The 15,578-nt window shown below is 38.0% G+C and overlaps 2 protein-coding genes across 6 annotated transcripts in view; one reads left to right on the top strand and one right to left on the bottom strand.

The window, feature by feature from the left end:
* Positions 1–5,175, bottom strand: part of KIF20B (kinesin family member 20B) — a 68,830-nt gene extending 63,655 nt beyond the window's left edge. For all 4 annotated transcript variants that reach the window (XM_032137093.2, XM_058436225.1, XM_058436224.1 and 1 more), the window contains exons 1-2: positions 5,076–5,175; positions 1,270–1,417 (exon numbers count right to left, since the gene is read on the bottom strand). In XM_032137093.2, the coding sequence (XP_031992984.1) occupies positions 1,270–1,416 (147 nt within the window). In that variant the 5' untranslated portion in view covers position 1,417; positions 5,076–5,175. The remainder of the gene's footprint in view (positions 1–1,269; positions 1,418–5,075) is intronic.
* A 146-nt stretch (positions 5,176–5,321) lies between these two features.
* The window catches only part of PANK1 (pantothenate kinase 1), a 128,153-nt gene continuing 117,896 nt past the window's right edge, over positions 5,322–15,578 (top strand). The window contains exons 1-2 of one of the 2 annotated variants that reach the window (XM_058436226.1): positions 5,322–5,656; positions 12,498–14,506. The gene's annotated coding sequence lies outside the window, so the exon portion shown is untranslated. Of the gene's footprint in view, positions 5,657–11,334; positions 14,507–15,578 lie in introns of those variants that run through there. The other variant, XM_032137138.2, reaches the window with a different exon arrangement.

Consider the following 15,578-nt stretch of genomic DNA (forward strand, 5'->3'; position numbering starts at 1 on the left):
GTAAAGCACCAAAACAATGGGGAAAGGAACGTCTTTTCAATAGATAATGCTGAAATAACTATTTATGTAGTTAAAAAAAAAAATGTATGGAAGTTAAAAAGGAAAAGAAAAAAGTTAACCTGGGTCCCTATATCAACTGCACACAAAAACTGTTCAAAATGGACCACAGATATAACTACTCAAATGAAAACTAAAATTTCCAGAAAAAGTTAAGACAAAAACTTTGGGGAAGACGAAAGTTTCTTAAAGAGAACACACACACAAAAAAAATTCAACAAAAAAGAAAAGAAAATGTTAAATTGAATGTCATTAAATTTTAAAATGTCTGATCATCAAGACACTATTAATCTGATAAAGGATTTGTATACATAAAGATTTCTCACAAAACACTACTGAAACAACCTAATTTAAATGGGAAAAAGATCTGGAGAGACACTTTACAAAGAAAGTAGAAAAATGGCCAAGAATACTTGAAAGAGTGCTAATTAGAAAGGGCAAACTAAAACCACAACAGGATACCATTACACATCCACTAGAAATAAAGATTTACATTATCAAGTGTTGGCAAAGAGGTAGAAGCACTGGAACCTACATACATTGCCGTTGCTGGAACAGCCACTTTGAAAAAGTTTAGTAGTTACTTATAAAGTTAAACTTAACATAGTTTGTATTCCTAGGTATTTACCAAAGAAAAATGAAAACACAAGTCCACAAAAAGGCTTGCACACGAATGTTCAGAGCGGCATTATTTATAATGGCCTCAAACTGTAAACTACCTAAATGTCCATCAAATGACAAATGGAAATGTGGCATATCTGCACAACAGACAACTACTTAGCAATAAAAAGGGAAAAACTACTGATGTATGACACATGACAAATCTCAAAAACATCATGCCAATCCAGGAGTCAATAATTTTCTCTGTAAAGAGCTAGATAGCTAATATTTTAGGTTCTAGAGATCCTATAGTCTCGTCACTCAACTCTGCCATTATAGCGCCACAACAGATGTAGTAAATAAATAAACCAATAAGTACAATTGTGATGCAATAAAACTTTATTTATCGACAGTGATGTTTGAAATCCACATAATTTTTGTTATGTGACATTATTCCTATTTTGATTTTTCTTCCGCTATTTAAAAATATAAAAACAATTCTTAGCTTGTATCTAAGTACAAAAACAGGTAATACAAAAACAGGCCATTGTTTGCCAACCCTTGCATTAGAAGGAGGCATGATAATCAACACAATACTTTTCTTGTACTTACCTCAGTGTTTGGAGCAACTAAGGAAAATTCATGAGATAGATCAAGCTTAATGCCATCGAAATTTATTTCTGAAGGCCTTGCAATTGGGTCAGCACTAAAAACATAAGATGGTCGAGGTACTCCCTCTTGATTAAAATTAGATTCCATTCTGCAAGAATAACGGCAACTTCTTTAACAACCTTCATAAGTCAGCATGTAAGCCACCCACACTTTCAAAAGTCTAGCCCACTACTTCCCTCCAAATAACTAGATTTTAGAAAAGAAAAGCATTACATTGCTTCATTTATAACACAATGCCCTACAGGAAAGACTAAAGATCAAATTATATTTACAGACTCTGAATCTAATAATACTGAACACAGCCTACTATTTTCATATAATATCCATTCAAAGAGGTTTCATGAGTACAGGTAATCTGTAAAGATGGTATAAAATGTTTACTCTCTCCCTGAAATCCTCTCAAAACTCAAATAGTAAGGAGATCACAGAGTAAATTATAACCTTGTGTCATCTACTTAGTGACTCCTGTAGAATGTTACTTACAGACTTTCTTTTAGCATTTAAAAGTTAAAACTCAGTTATCTGGGCCTGGTGCAGTGGCTCGCGCCTGTAATCCCAGCACTTTGGGAGGCCAAGGCGGGTCGATCACAAGGCCAGGAGTTCAAGACCAGCCTGGCCAAGATGGTGAAACCCCGTCTCTACTAAAAATACAAAAAAATTAGCTGGGCGTGGTGCCAGGCACCTGTAATCCCAGCTACTCGGGAGGCTGAAGCAGAGAATTGCTTGAACCAGGGAGGCAGAGGTTGCAGTGAGTCGAGATCGCGCCACTGCACTCAAGCCTGGGCTCTGACAGAGCGAGACTCCGTCAAAAAAAAAAAAAAAAAAAAACTCAGTTATCTGAAAAATTACTTTCAATTTCAAATTCAAGAAAAAAGTAAAATAATATATGTAAACACATTCAAAACAGTACCTGACACATCACAGGTTTTAAGTTAAATAGGAATAATGCATCAGTAAACTATTACAATTGAATTAAACATCAAATCACTAAACTAAAAGGTAAACTTAAGGATAACCTTAACTAAAAAATACTAACATTCTAATATTTACTGAGAATCTACTAGATGTGCAATACCAGAGACGGGGGAGGACTCTGTGCTGTTTTTTTGACAAGATTAAAAAATATCTAGATCAGTGACTCCCAAACTAAGGTACCTTAGTAGTAGTAGAAAGTAGTAACGACCATCACCCACAGGTATTATATAAAATGAACCAAAGATGGCCCTTGCATAATAGCCCTAAATTGTAAACTTCTTTACAGCTGGTAGGGATCTTAGCTCAAAAGCCCACTGGATCAAGGACCATAAATGTTTAAAATAAAAATTAAAAAGCCTACAGCCGGGCGCAGTGGCTCACGCCTGTAATCCCAGCACTTTGGAAGGCCAAGGTGGGTGGATCACGAGGTCAGCAGATCGAGACCATCCTGGCCAACACGGTAAAAACCCGTCTCTACTAAAAATACACAAATTAGCCGGGTGTGGTGGCGTGCACCTGTAGTCCCAGCTACTAAGGAGGCTGAGGTAGGAGAATCGCTTGGACCCAGGAGGCAGAGGTTGCAGTGAGCCGAGATCGCGTCACTGCATTCCAGCCTGAACACAGAGCAAGACTGCGTCAAAAAAAAAAAAAAAAAAAAGGAAAAGCCTGCTGGGGCGCCAAACCCAAACTCTGAAGCATCCATTTACTTTCAATACGGCCCCAAATAAGCATATTTTTAGCGATTTAGAGCCTGCCAGGTTTGAATGCCCCATGAAACTGCACCCAACATTTGCCAGACACATAAAACCTGGGATTATCAAGACCCCCAAGCCACTGCTGCCCTTGAGAGTTCTATGATCCAGAGACTCTCCAATGTGCAACATCATTTAGGCATGTAAGCCCCTCTATGATTCTTTCCTCCCCTACTCCCGGTCCCCCTTGCCCTCTTTCCCCTCTGGATGGTGGCCCCTCACCCTGGTCTAGAAAAGGTCCCATACTGAGAGGGATTTCCTCTGCCTACAATCCTGTCTAAGTCCTTGTTTATTCCTGCCACCTTGTTGTCAATCTTTTTCCTTGATCAGGCTGAAATTCCTAAACGTATCACAAGAACATAGTTGACTTTTTTCCCCTAAATTGCAAAAGGACTAAGGAAAGCGCTCATCTAGATCATGGGGAAGGGGGTGCAGAGGGGGGAGCATCAGCAAAACGTTCAAGTACCGGCTTGACATTTCATAACAGAGTTCATGGAAATGCCCAGAAAACTAAAAAACACCTGTGGCTTCAAACAATAATTTTTGGTTTAAAGAAAAGTGTTGATAAATCTTTTAAATTGCTGAATTAAAAAGAACATTCCTATGTACTAAAAGCAGTTATAATAAAGTATTTGTTCATATGTTCATTTTTCAATGAACAAACTACTTCCTAGCATTTCTAAAAGTGTTGAGACGTACTGTAACTTCTTGCAATTTTAGATGACTTCTACTTATAAATGGCCTTCCCAACTAAACTGGAAACTTCTTGATGGCAAGAACCTTGTCTTATACCATTCTGTATCCCCTATAACAAATTCAGCGGTCTTATACCACTCTGTATCCCCTATAACAAATTCAGCGACTTATGTAGGGATAAAGACTACCTGACTAATGACTTAAAATAACGGTTATAAAGAAAATACTCCTCCAAAAAAAAAAAAATCGGTCCTAGTCTGTAATATTATCTTTCGTGACAGCAGGCTTCAAGACCTCATTCTCATTTTTCATTTCAAAAGGCTGCTCTGACTGGAAAACTGCATCTTTATCTTCTCTCCAATAAGAACCTACAATTGGAGACTTTGGTGAAAAATAGTAGAATCTGTTACTGAATGAGGTTTCTGAATGTGGTCTACAAACACAGCCTCAAAAAAAAGTCTTCACAACTAATCGATGAGTATTTTATGTTATTTTTACAATTTAAAATCTGGAGTCTTGGACATGTAATAAAATAAATACACTGTTACACTACCTAACCCATAAGGCATGAACTTCTGTAAACTAGTACTTTAGCAAGAAATATTAGAGAACTGTGCCAGACAGGCATCACTGAACCAGGGAGCGAATCGAGATGGAGAAAGCCTTCTAAACTGGGGAATGACAGCAGTCACTGTGCCACAAACTCTTCAGCCTGGCACTACAAAACCCTAGAAGGGCAAGCCCCAAGCACCAGTAGGAGTAGTCTGGAAATAAGTGCACAGAGGCCACCACAGGGCTCCCCCCGAAAAAAGGCCGTGTTACCTACCAGCCGAGCAAACTGCTCATCTCAGAGCTTCAGAAAACTAGGTGTGGCAAAACAGGCCTGTTCCTCAACAGAAGCAACAACAATAATAATATTAATAACTGCAAACATTTAGTACCTACTGTGTGCCAGCACTAACAACTTTACACATTACCATTTAATCTTCACAAAAGCCTAAAGAAATAGACACTTTAGTGCAGCCTTTTAACTGATAAGAAAACTAAGGTACAGAGAGAGATTAAATGAATTGTCTTGCGTCACTCAGCTAATAAGCAGTGGAGGCGTGATTTAAACCCTAACCGAATTAGTATGACTCAATCCTCGCTGCGTACCCAGTGTTCGCATCGCTCCGCAACCCAGTTCCTGACAGTAACCTCCACGGGGGTACAAGCCCTGTCGGAACAAGTCCACATTGCCAAAGCCGTTTCCCCACCTTAGGCCCCATACATGCGCAGTCACCCACCTCCTTCCCCACATCTTCCCCCGGGTCACCTCCTCACCTGCAAACCTCGCCTGACTAGCAGGACCCGCGAGCAGCACTGCGACGTTACCGTTTTCAAATTCAAACAATGGCGGCCAGGGCACCGCACTGAACGCTGGGAGTGGGTGGGGCGTCCGGAGCTCCGCCAGGGAGCGTAGGCGGCTCGCGCTGAGGGCTTTCCAGTGGCTCCCGGAAGAAGCTCTCCAATATGGGGGCGGGTCTTGAAACGCGGTCAGCCAATGGGCGGAAGCAGGCGTGGGCCGCCCGGGTGCCGACGGTCTCGTTTGCCTCACAGCTCGGCTAGCTGGGCATTAATAGTGCCCTTTTTCGCGGCTGTCATAAGTACCACGCTGTTGACTGGGACAACGATCTCCGATTCTGTCCTCGAGGCAATAAAGATGTGGCGAAGGCCCGAGGTGAGGCCACTGCCACTGCACTTAGTCCTGCGACTCCCCTAAGGACGGGCCGAGGAATGGCGGGCTAGCCACTTCCCAATCCTGTCCCTACGGGGCCGAAAAAGGCTCGGCATCCCGGGATCCGGAGGGTCACTTCCCTCGCTGCATCCCGATTGTGCAACTGCCAGTCCAAAAATTGATATAGGTAAGCTTATGAAAGCTAAAACTAATGAATGCAAGATGCTAAAACAATTAACTGAAAGGTTGTCGGGGAAGAGGATGTTAGTATCTCAAAGAGTCACTCTACAGATCATTTCTTATTATAAAGGGAAAATAGAATTTTACACTGAAGAGATTTATTAGACATACCTTAACCAAGTGAAGATACTTAGCATCGCTAGTATCACCTGATACTATTTGTGCTAGAAATGTTTGACATTAATCATGAGGAAACAATCAGAAAAAAACAGAATGTAGAACATTCTACAAGACAACAGGCCTAGGCTCTTCAAAAGTGTCAGTGTCATGATAGGAAAAAGAAAAAAACGAAGTGGAGAATTGCTTTAGTCGAGAGTCAAAAGAAACCAAATGAAATTTGTGAATCTTGGTTGGTTCATAGATTAAAAAAAAAAAAAAAACTTCGAAAGACATTTGTGGACAACTGGGGAAATTTAAATATGAACTACATATTAGATGATACTGAATCAGTTTTAAATTGATTGCATGTGAGAATTAATTTGTGATTAAGTGAAAGAATGCCTTTGTTTTTGGAAGGCGCTTGCTAAAGTAATTAGCAGCAAAGTGTCACAGTGTTTGCAGCTTACCTTCAAAAGAGATGGCAAAAAAATAAAATAGAGAAAGCAAATGTGACAAAATATTAGTAATTGATAAATCTAGGTGAAGGGTATAATGGTGTACATCGTACCAGTCTTGCAACTTCCTAAAATAACAGATTTTCTAAAATAAGAGAAGGGGGAAAAAGGAATAGAATTCTGATCATTACCATGGCCTCCCAGGTCCCGCACAATCAAGTGTCGGCCGCCCTCACTCCCTACTAACTGTACAGTAAGTTGATCTGCTCTGGATACCTCAAACACCAGCTTCTTTCCAGCATGTATGAACCTTTGCATGGGTTGTTCCCTGTACCTGAATTCTCTCTTCCCGATTCAACACGTAGCACTTCCCTTCATCATTTAGATTACGTCTAAAATAGTACCTTCTTAAAGAAGACTTTCCTGACTACTGTATCTCAAGTGAGCACTCTTTTTTTATTTGCAGATTCAATTTCCTTTTTATGCTTTTTACAACTAGCAATTGTTGTTGTTCCCCTACCCTATAAAATGTAAGTTCTGTGAGTAGAATAACTGTATTTTGTTTGGTCGCTAATGTATCCTCAATGACTCTGTAACACAAGACAAGCAAATCAATATTTGTTGAACAATAAATGAAAGCTGATGTGGCTGGGTAGAGACCATGGGGAGGAGTCAGGGGAGTGAATCTGTAGGCATGGGCCAAGGCCAGACCCTGTAAGCCTTAGCCAAGTTACTGACTTGAGTATTATGAAATGCTTACTGGATAACCGGTTTTAAGCATGGGCATGGTACAATCCAATGTGCATCTATCTTTTGAAAAGGTTAATCTCCTGGAGAAACTAGAGGCAGCCAAGGAGGATGCTGTTGAACCAGTTAGGAGGCTGTTGCAAGCGATCCCAGGAAAAGATAATGATAATGTAGACTTGGAAGATGGCAGAGGAGTTGCAGAAAAGTGTCCAGATTTTAGAGGTATTTTTTCTGACGTTTTTCATTTCAGCACCAGCTGCTGGGTTTTTCCCTTAGGGAGATGCAGAGCCAGCTTGATTGGGAAGTGCTTAAGATTTAGTACCCATTCCAAAGAATTCCATCTGTGCCCTTGAAATGAATATTAACATAAAATGAAAAATTTTGTAAGTTACGTCAAGCTGATTTTCTGCCCTGGCCACTGTCTCTACTGTTAGTAATAGCTAACTTTCTTTATGCCAGGTAGTATTCTTAGCACTTTATACTCATCTAATCCTAACAGTAACTCTGTAAGGCAATTTGTTGTTGTTATATCCAATTAATAGAAGAGGAAACTGAGGCATGGAGCTAGTAAGGAAATAGTAAAGGTATCTACTAAATAGAAGTGTTGAAGATTAAGTCAGGTAATAGTGTAAAGTATTTATAAAAGTATCTGGCATATGTTAAATAATAACTTGCTTCAATTTATATAACAAACAGTGAGACTGGAATTTGAATCTGGGTGATCTGGCTTCAGAGTCTGTGCATTCTTTGGCCTCTCAAAGTTTGGAATTCTCTTAAGAAAATGCTAAGTGCTTAACTCCTCCTGCAAAGCCATCTCTAGAAGCAAGACTGAAGCAACTCACTTTTCAACCCCAAAATAATACTTTTGAGTATGTATTAATTGCAAAGGTTTAAATAACAAGTTCAACAAAAATTTATCAGCCACCCACTAAGTGACAGATGTCTCCACCCTTGAGAGGCCCTTAAGAGGCCTTCATCTAAAGCAGCCCTTCTCAACCTGGGATTTCAAGAGACAATTAATCCCTAATGCCTTTAGGCACCCATTGTATATAATGTATTAACTTCTTTCATATACATCTAGAATGGCACTGGTTCTACACCATCCTGAAAATAATTTTTTTATCTCCTGTGGTTCATATGGGGAAATCCATATGCAAAGTATTTCAAAACATGACAAATGCTGTAATAGAAATGAACAAGGAGTAATGGGAGCAGAGTGAGCATAGCTTAAAAGTAATGGCTGTGAAGTCAGACTTGAGATTGAGTATAAGCTCAGCCACCTATAGGGCTCATAAAAGTGTTGTGAGGATTAAAATAGCATATGTAAGTTATTTAGTATAATCCTGGCACATAGTAGGTTTCATAATGGTAGTAATATTTTTTAAATCTGTTTATTAAGTCATTAGAATGCAAACTCATTACTATCTTGGTCCTCTATAGCCCCAACATCTAAAACTGTACCTTGCACAAAACAAGTACTCAATAAATACTTTTTGATGTAATAAGGGACGTCTACTAGGGAAGATTTCTTAATGTAGCATGTAGGCTGAAGAAAATGATTGGGATTTGCCAGTGAATTGCAGGAGGCCATTCCAGCCCATGGAAAGCTGTGAGACAATGATAAAAAGAACAAGAGTTCACAAAAGATTCCAAAAACTAAATACCTACTTCAGCATGACTGTGAACATTAGCTGAAGTGGATAATGGCAGGAGATAAGAAAAGTAGGCAGAGGCTAGATCATAAAGGGCCCTATATGACATGCTAAAGAAGAGCTAGAATTATATTCTGTAAGGCCTAGGTTTTGCTCAGCAGAGGTATGGAAGGAAGAGTGTAGGAAGATAAGAAAGAAGAAGGATTGAGTCTTATGTCTATAATACCAAAATCTTACAAAGTGCAAATCAAGAAATGAGACAACAGGATATAGAAGTTTAAGCATATCATTTCAGTGTACAAAGGTAACCAGTACAGGAAAAAATATATGTAACTAGAGCTAAGTGCTTGTCTGTCTTTGTAGGAAGTAAATAGATATCTGTAATTGATACATGAAGAAATAATATTAGGAGGAGCATATCATTTAAATATATAGTATTTATAGTATTTGGTATAGTAATTGCCAAAAATACTAAAATTATAAGAATAGTTGCCCCTGGAAAGCAGGCCTGGAGATGTGAAAGGGTGAGATTTTTTATTATATGATCTTTTTGAATTTGTAATAAACATTTTTTAAAATTTAATGTGTCCTAGCTGGGCTTGGTGGCTCATGCCTGTAATCCCAGTGTTTTGGGAGGCTGAGGTAGTAAGATTGCTTGAGCCCAGGAGTTCAAGGCTAGCCTGGAAAACATGGTGAAGCCATGTCTCTACCAAAAATACAAAAGTTAGCCAGGTGTAGTGATGTGCACCTGTAGTCCCAGCTACTTGGGAGGCTGAGGTGGGAGGATGGTATGAGCCTGGGAGGCGAAGGTTGCAGTGAGCCAAGATCATGCCATTGCACTCCACCCTGGGCAACATAGCCAGAGCCTGTCTCAAAAAAAAAAAAAAAAGAAAGAAAGAAAATTTAATATGTCAGAAAAAAAAAAAGCATTTCTTTGTTAATCATTTACTGTGTATTAGGCTATGAGATCCCATTACCTCCTTAGTGAAGGAATCTGACATATTTTTCTGGTTTGTAGTTTGTATGTACAAAGTTTTTCCAAATGTAAGCTGTCATGGTGATTTTTCTTCAGAGTCAACTTGACTAGCTTTTTAGCCTCAGGAAAAAGGCAGTTGGAAAAAAAAAAAAAAAAGGTTAGCTGTAAAACAGCCTCAAACAGGTCCTTTAGGAGTTATTCCAGAAGAAGGCATTGTTATCATAGGAGAAGATAGTTTCAGGTGTGTTATTGCCCCTGAAAACATTCCAGTAGAACAAAATGTGAATGTGGAAGACGGTGATATTGATGATCCTAACCCTAGACCAATGTGTGTACATCTTAGTTTAAAAAAAAAAAAGGTAAAAAAAAAAAAAAAATTTAAAATAAAAAAAGTTCATAGAATAAGGACATAATAAGGATATAAGGGAGGAAAATATTTTACCCAGCTGTACAGTGTGTTTGTATTTGAAACTAAGTGTTATTACAGTCAAAAAGTTAAAAGTAAAAGAAATATAAAAGTTTATAGAGTAAAATTATATATACTATATGTAAAATATATAATATGATAATATATAATATATTCTCAATATTATACATTTCTCATATTTACTAGAATTTTTTTTCTTTCCAACTTGTATTTTAGGCTCAAGGGGTACATGTGCAGGTTTCTTACATGAGTAAATTGTGTGTCACAGGTGTTGTACAGATAATTTTGTCACCCAGATATTCCACATAATACCCAATTATTTACTAGAATTGAAACACTTCTGAATTATACTAGCTGTAAATGAAAAAGAGTCAAATTCTGGAAAATATTTGAGGGGATTTATTATGAGCTAAATATGAGTGACCAAGGCCTGAGGCACAGTCTCAAGAGGTCCTGAGAACATATGCCCAACGTGGTTGGGTTACAACTTGATTTTATACATTGTTGAGGGGCAGAAGTTACAGGCAGACATCAATACATGTAAGGTGTCCATTAGTTTAGTCTGAAAAGGCAGAACAACTCGAATAGGGGGTGGGCAGTGCAGGGAGACCTCCAGGTCATATGTGGATTCAAACGATTTCTAATTGGCAATAGGTTGAAAGAGTTAAGTTATTATCTGAAGACCTGGAATCAATGGAAAGGAATGTCTGTGTTAAAATAAGGGGTTGTGGAGACCAAGGTTCTTATTATGCAGATTAAGCCTCCAAGTAGCAGGCTTCAGAGAGAATAGATGGCAAATGTCTCTTATCAGACCTGAAAAGGTATTATGTAAGACCTTTAGTTAGTCTTTCCTGGATCAGGAAAAGATCTGGAAAAGAAAAAGGATTGGCCGGGCACGGTGGCTCACGCTTGTAATCCCAGCACTTTGGGAGGCCGAGGCGGGCGGATCACAAGGTCAGGAGATGGAGACCACGGTGAAACCCCGTCTCTACTAAAAATACAAAAAAAAAATTAGCCGGGCGTGGTGGCGGGCGCCTGTAGTCCCAGCTACTTGGAGAGGCTGAGGCAGGAGAATGGCGTGAACCCGGGAGGCGGAGCTTGCAGTGAGCCGCGATTGTGCCACTGCACTCCAGCCTGGGTGACAGAGCGTGACTCCGTCTCAAAAAAAAAAAAAGGAAAAGAAGAAGGATTATCTATAGAATCCTTTTCCCCACAGGAGACAGCTTTGCAGAACCATTTCAAAATATGTCAAAGAAATATATTTTGGGGTAAAATACTTCAGTTTCTTTCAGGGCCTGCTGTCATGTGATGCTGTGCAGGAGTCAGGTTAGAATTTGGTATCTTATTGCTACAAAGTGTCTGTTTTGCCAGTCTTAAGATCTCTTTTATTTTTAATGCTGATCACTTGTGCCTGAATTCCAAAGGGAGGAGGGTACAATGAGATATGCCCAACCACTGCCCTTCCCATCATGTCCTGAACTAGTTTTTCAGGTTTACTTTGGAATGCCCTTGGCCAAGAGAGGGATCCATTCAGTCAGTTGGGGGGTTTAGAATTTTGTCTTATAGAACTGTGCTTTACTGTTTATAACAGTCCAGCCAAAAGGACTGCTGTTAAACCCAATAGAAAAAGAAAGAAAGACTTAGGAGTGAATCAGTAAACTTCAGGCGTTTGTAACAGTTCATATTAGACATTTGAGGAAGATCTAAACAAATCTGGGGAAGATGAGAATGAGGAAGAAAAGCTGGCCTTCCAATAGGAACTTATAAAAGAGTATATGAAATAAGGCTCAAACCACAGAAGCTTAAAAGTCGTGAAAAATGCTAATGAAGTCTTTCTAAATTCTAAATTAAAAGAAACATTTTATTAGAATGTCTAAAATGTGTTTTAATTCTGAACTTGATTAACAATTCTGAGTCACAGTTGGGATGTACAATTTTCAGAACAGTTTAGAAACAAGCAAACAAAAAAGCCTTTTAAATGAGTGGATATTTAGGGAAAACTTGTGGGAGTGTTTGGGACATTTGCAGTGAGCTCTTTCATTTTTCCTGATTGCTCATTGTGAAGCAGTAAGTAACAGGCAGTAAGTACCAAACAGATCATTTGGTACAAAAAGAAAAATCTATATTCAATAACTATAAATTTAGGAACTATAACCTCTTGCCACAGCATCTCCATGTTATTCAGCATTGGGGCTCAACTACTGACTGTGTCAATCAAATAAGAGTAGCAGGTTCCTGTGCTAAAAATATTCCAGCTCAAATCATCTTGGCAGACAATACCAGAAAAAACAAACATTTTTCTGTCTATTAAAGTGACCAAATGTTAGGAGACTAAATATAAGCAGAAAAGACAAATAATAGCTGCATAACCTTGAGCAAAATACTAACTGAGCCTCAGTCTTTTCATCATTAAAATGATATTTTTAATGCAGGTCTACAGTCTTTACTCTGCAATTCCAAAACAGGACAAAAAACAAAACACTGTGAAACCCAAAAGTGTTTCTGTAAGTTTGGCACCAGGATTATATGCCAAAGAAAACCTACTGTGAACAAATATGAAGCCTCTATTGTCTCAGCACTTGTATCCATAAGTCACACATGCCTCTGCTATTTGCTGACATTTTCTGACTTGGGGATTAATTCTATGGAAAATGTTGAAAAGATCTAAAGATATACCTATGGGTAACAGTGAGAAGAAGAAAAGGAAGCATCTGTCTTTATCAATATCTCAGAAAGTGGAGTTATTGCTGAAACTTGATGGTGGTATGTTTGTGAGGTGTCTTACTGAAGAATATGGTATGGGAACCACCACGATATATGACTTAAAGAAACAGACAAGTTGTTGAAATTTTATAGTGACAGCAATAACCAGGAACTAATGAAAAATAGAAAAACATTGCACAGAGCCAAAAATGAAGATCTTGACCCTGTGTTGATTGAATGGATTCGACAACAAAGAAGTAAAGATACACCACTGACTGGTTTGTTGGTCATGAAACAAGCTAGAATATACCATGAAGAACTGAACATTGAAGGAGAGTGTGAATATTCAGGAGGCTGGCTGCAGAAATTTAAAAAGTGTCTTGGAATCAAATATCTTAAAATCTGTGGTGAAAAAGCTTCTCCTGATGATGAAGCTACTGAAAATTACATTGATGAATTTGCTAAGGTAATATCTGATGAAAATCTTAGCCCTGAACAAATTTACAGTGCTGATGAAACAGCTCTGTACTGGTGCTATGTTCCTAGAAAAACTTTAACAATGGCTAACAAAAGAGCAACAACAGATGTCAAAGATACCAAGCAAAAGTTAACTGTTCTTGAGTGTGCTAATGCTGCAGGCACACACAAGATAAAATTGGCAGTGATTGGAAATAGCCTATATCCAAGGTGTTTAAAAGGTGTGCATAATTTACCTGTACATTATTATGCACACAAGAAAGCATCAGTAATGGGAAATCTTTTCCAACTGGTTTGATAGGCACTTTGTGCCAGCAGCATGAGCTCATTGCAAACTGGACTGGAAGACAATTGCAAAATTTTATTGTTTTCTAGATAACTGTCTGCACATCCCCCTCCTGAACATCTTGTGAAGAAAAATACTTTTGGCATTGACTTTCCCCCCAGTGTGACGTCTGTAATACAGCCTTGTGACCAAGGAATTCTACGCTCGGTGAAGAGCAAGTGTAAACACTTTTTTTAAAAGCATCCTTGCTTCAGTTAACAGAGGCCTGAAAATCCAGGACATCCTTAAAGAATTTAGTCTTAAGGATGCCATGTACACAGTTGCTAATGCTTGGAACAATGTTGATAAGTCAATATTAACAAATGCTTGGCACAGACTTTGGGCTACAATTATGTTTGAAAATGACCTAGCTGATGAAGATTTTGAAAGATTTCATGACTCTAATGAGAAAACAATGGTAGCATAACTCATTACCTATGCCAAAAGTTTATCAGTCAAAAGTGTACATAAGTTAGAAGAAGCTAACATTGAAGAAATGGTTAACATTGAAAATGATGAACCCATTGTGCATCCTAAGAGTGATGGGGAAATTGCTGAGATGGTGTTAAATGCAGATCAATATGAAGATGGTAGTAGTAATGATGATGACATTATGAATTTGGGTGAAAAAATCTCCATAGATCATATGGTGAAAATGTGTGACCGATTAATTGCTGGCCTTGAACGATGTACATTTATCAGTGAGCAAGAGCTGATGACAATTTACTCAGCTAGAGAAAAACTGCTTAAACAGAAACCTGTGTTAAGGAAGCAGGTGAAACTGGGAAAAGTCTTTAATAAAGCTCTCTGTGGTAATGCCGCTTCATCTCTTGACAATCCTGTTTCTGGCTCATCAGATGTCCAGCTCCAACCTGGTTTCATAGGCAGTGGTAATACTGGAACAACCTCTTCTCCAAGATTCTCAGGCAATCAAAGGTAATGAACATTCATTGCATGTATATGTGTTATGGGTTAGTTTTCATCAGTATAAGTTTTAAATTTTACTTAAAATTTCCTTAGAAATAAGAAGCTTTTTCATAAGTGACAAAACACATTAAAAGCTTATGATATGGGTGGTCTATATTTATCTTCCTATTTCATTTACCAATAAACTTATTTATTTAAAAATGTTATTTACCAATAAATTTACTAATATATTTTTGTAAATAAATTATAATATTATTTATGGTTTTGTTTCACTTAGTGTGAATTTTCATACATTTATTTTCAGAAATAGTAAGATTAATGTGTTTCATTACATAGTACTGTCCTGTACCCATTTGGAATGTTACAAAATATATGCAGTTTATGTACTATATTCCAAAGGATCCCAATTTCATCCTGAATTCCAAAAAGTTCTCATTCCAAAATACATTTGGTCCCCAGAGTTTTAGATAAGAGATTATAGACCTGTGATTCTTTTTTGTGAATGATCCAGTGAAATGATCAATGTAAAATGTCTCGCACAAAGTAAATGCCCATTAAGTGTAGTTGCTATTATTAATATTCCATTACTCTACTTTTAAAATGTAAGACAAGCTTTTTCTGACATTGAAGTTAGCAAGTTGACATAGCATAGGTAATGATATGAATTCTTCAAGTTTTATTACTCTAAGAGATGCTTTGGCAATGTGCTGCTGATAAAGTGTGTTGGAGTATCTCCTAAATCTTCATCCAAGAATGGAAACATTTTGCAAATCAGAGGATAGAAACTGTTATGCTACATCAAATTAAATTACATGTTGATAAAATATGAACACATCTAGTTAGCCCTTATTAATGAAAGAAATATAATAATTTTATCTGCTACTAACTATTCCCTCAGCTCCGTGTGCCACAAGCACCACACAAACAATAATTTAATCTCCCTTGTGAGCAAAGATTGATTTTTAACCCTCTTTGTATAATTTCAGCTACTATTATAAGACCTTGAACATAGCTGAATACATAAAATTGGTATTCTGTTTTGTAAAGAAAGCTGTTATTAGCCTGATGAATGTGAATTGAT

Source organism: Hylobates moloch, unplaced genomic scaffold, assembly GCF_009828535.3.
Source record: "Hylobates moloch isolate HMO894 unplaced genomic scaffold, HMol_V3 SCAFFOLD_3, whole genome shotgun sequence".
Taxonomy (NCBI): domain Eukaryota; kingdom Metazoa; phylum Chordata; class Mammalia; order Primates; family Hylobatidae; genus Hylobates; species Hylobates moloch.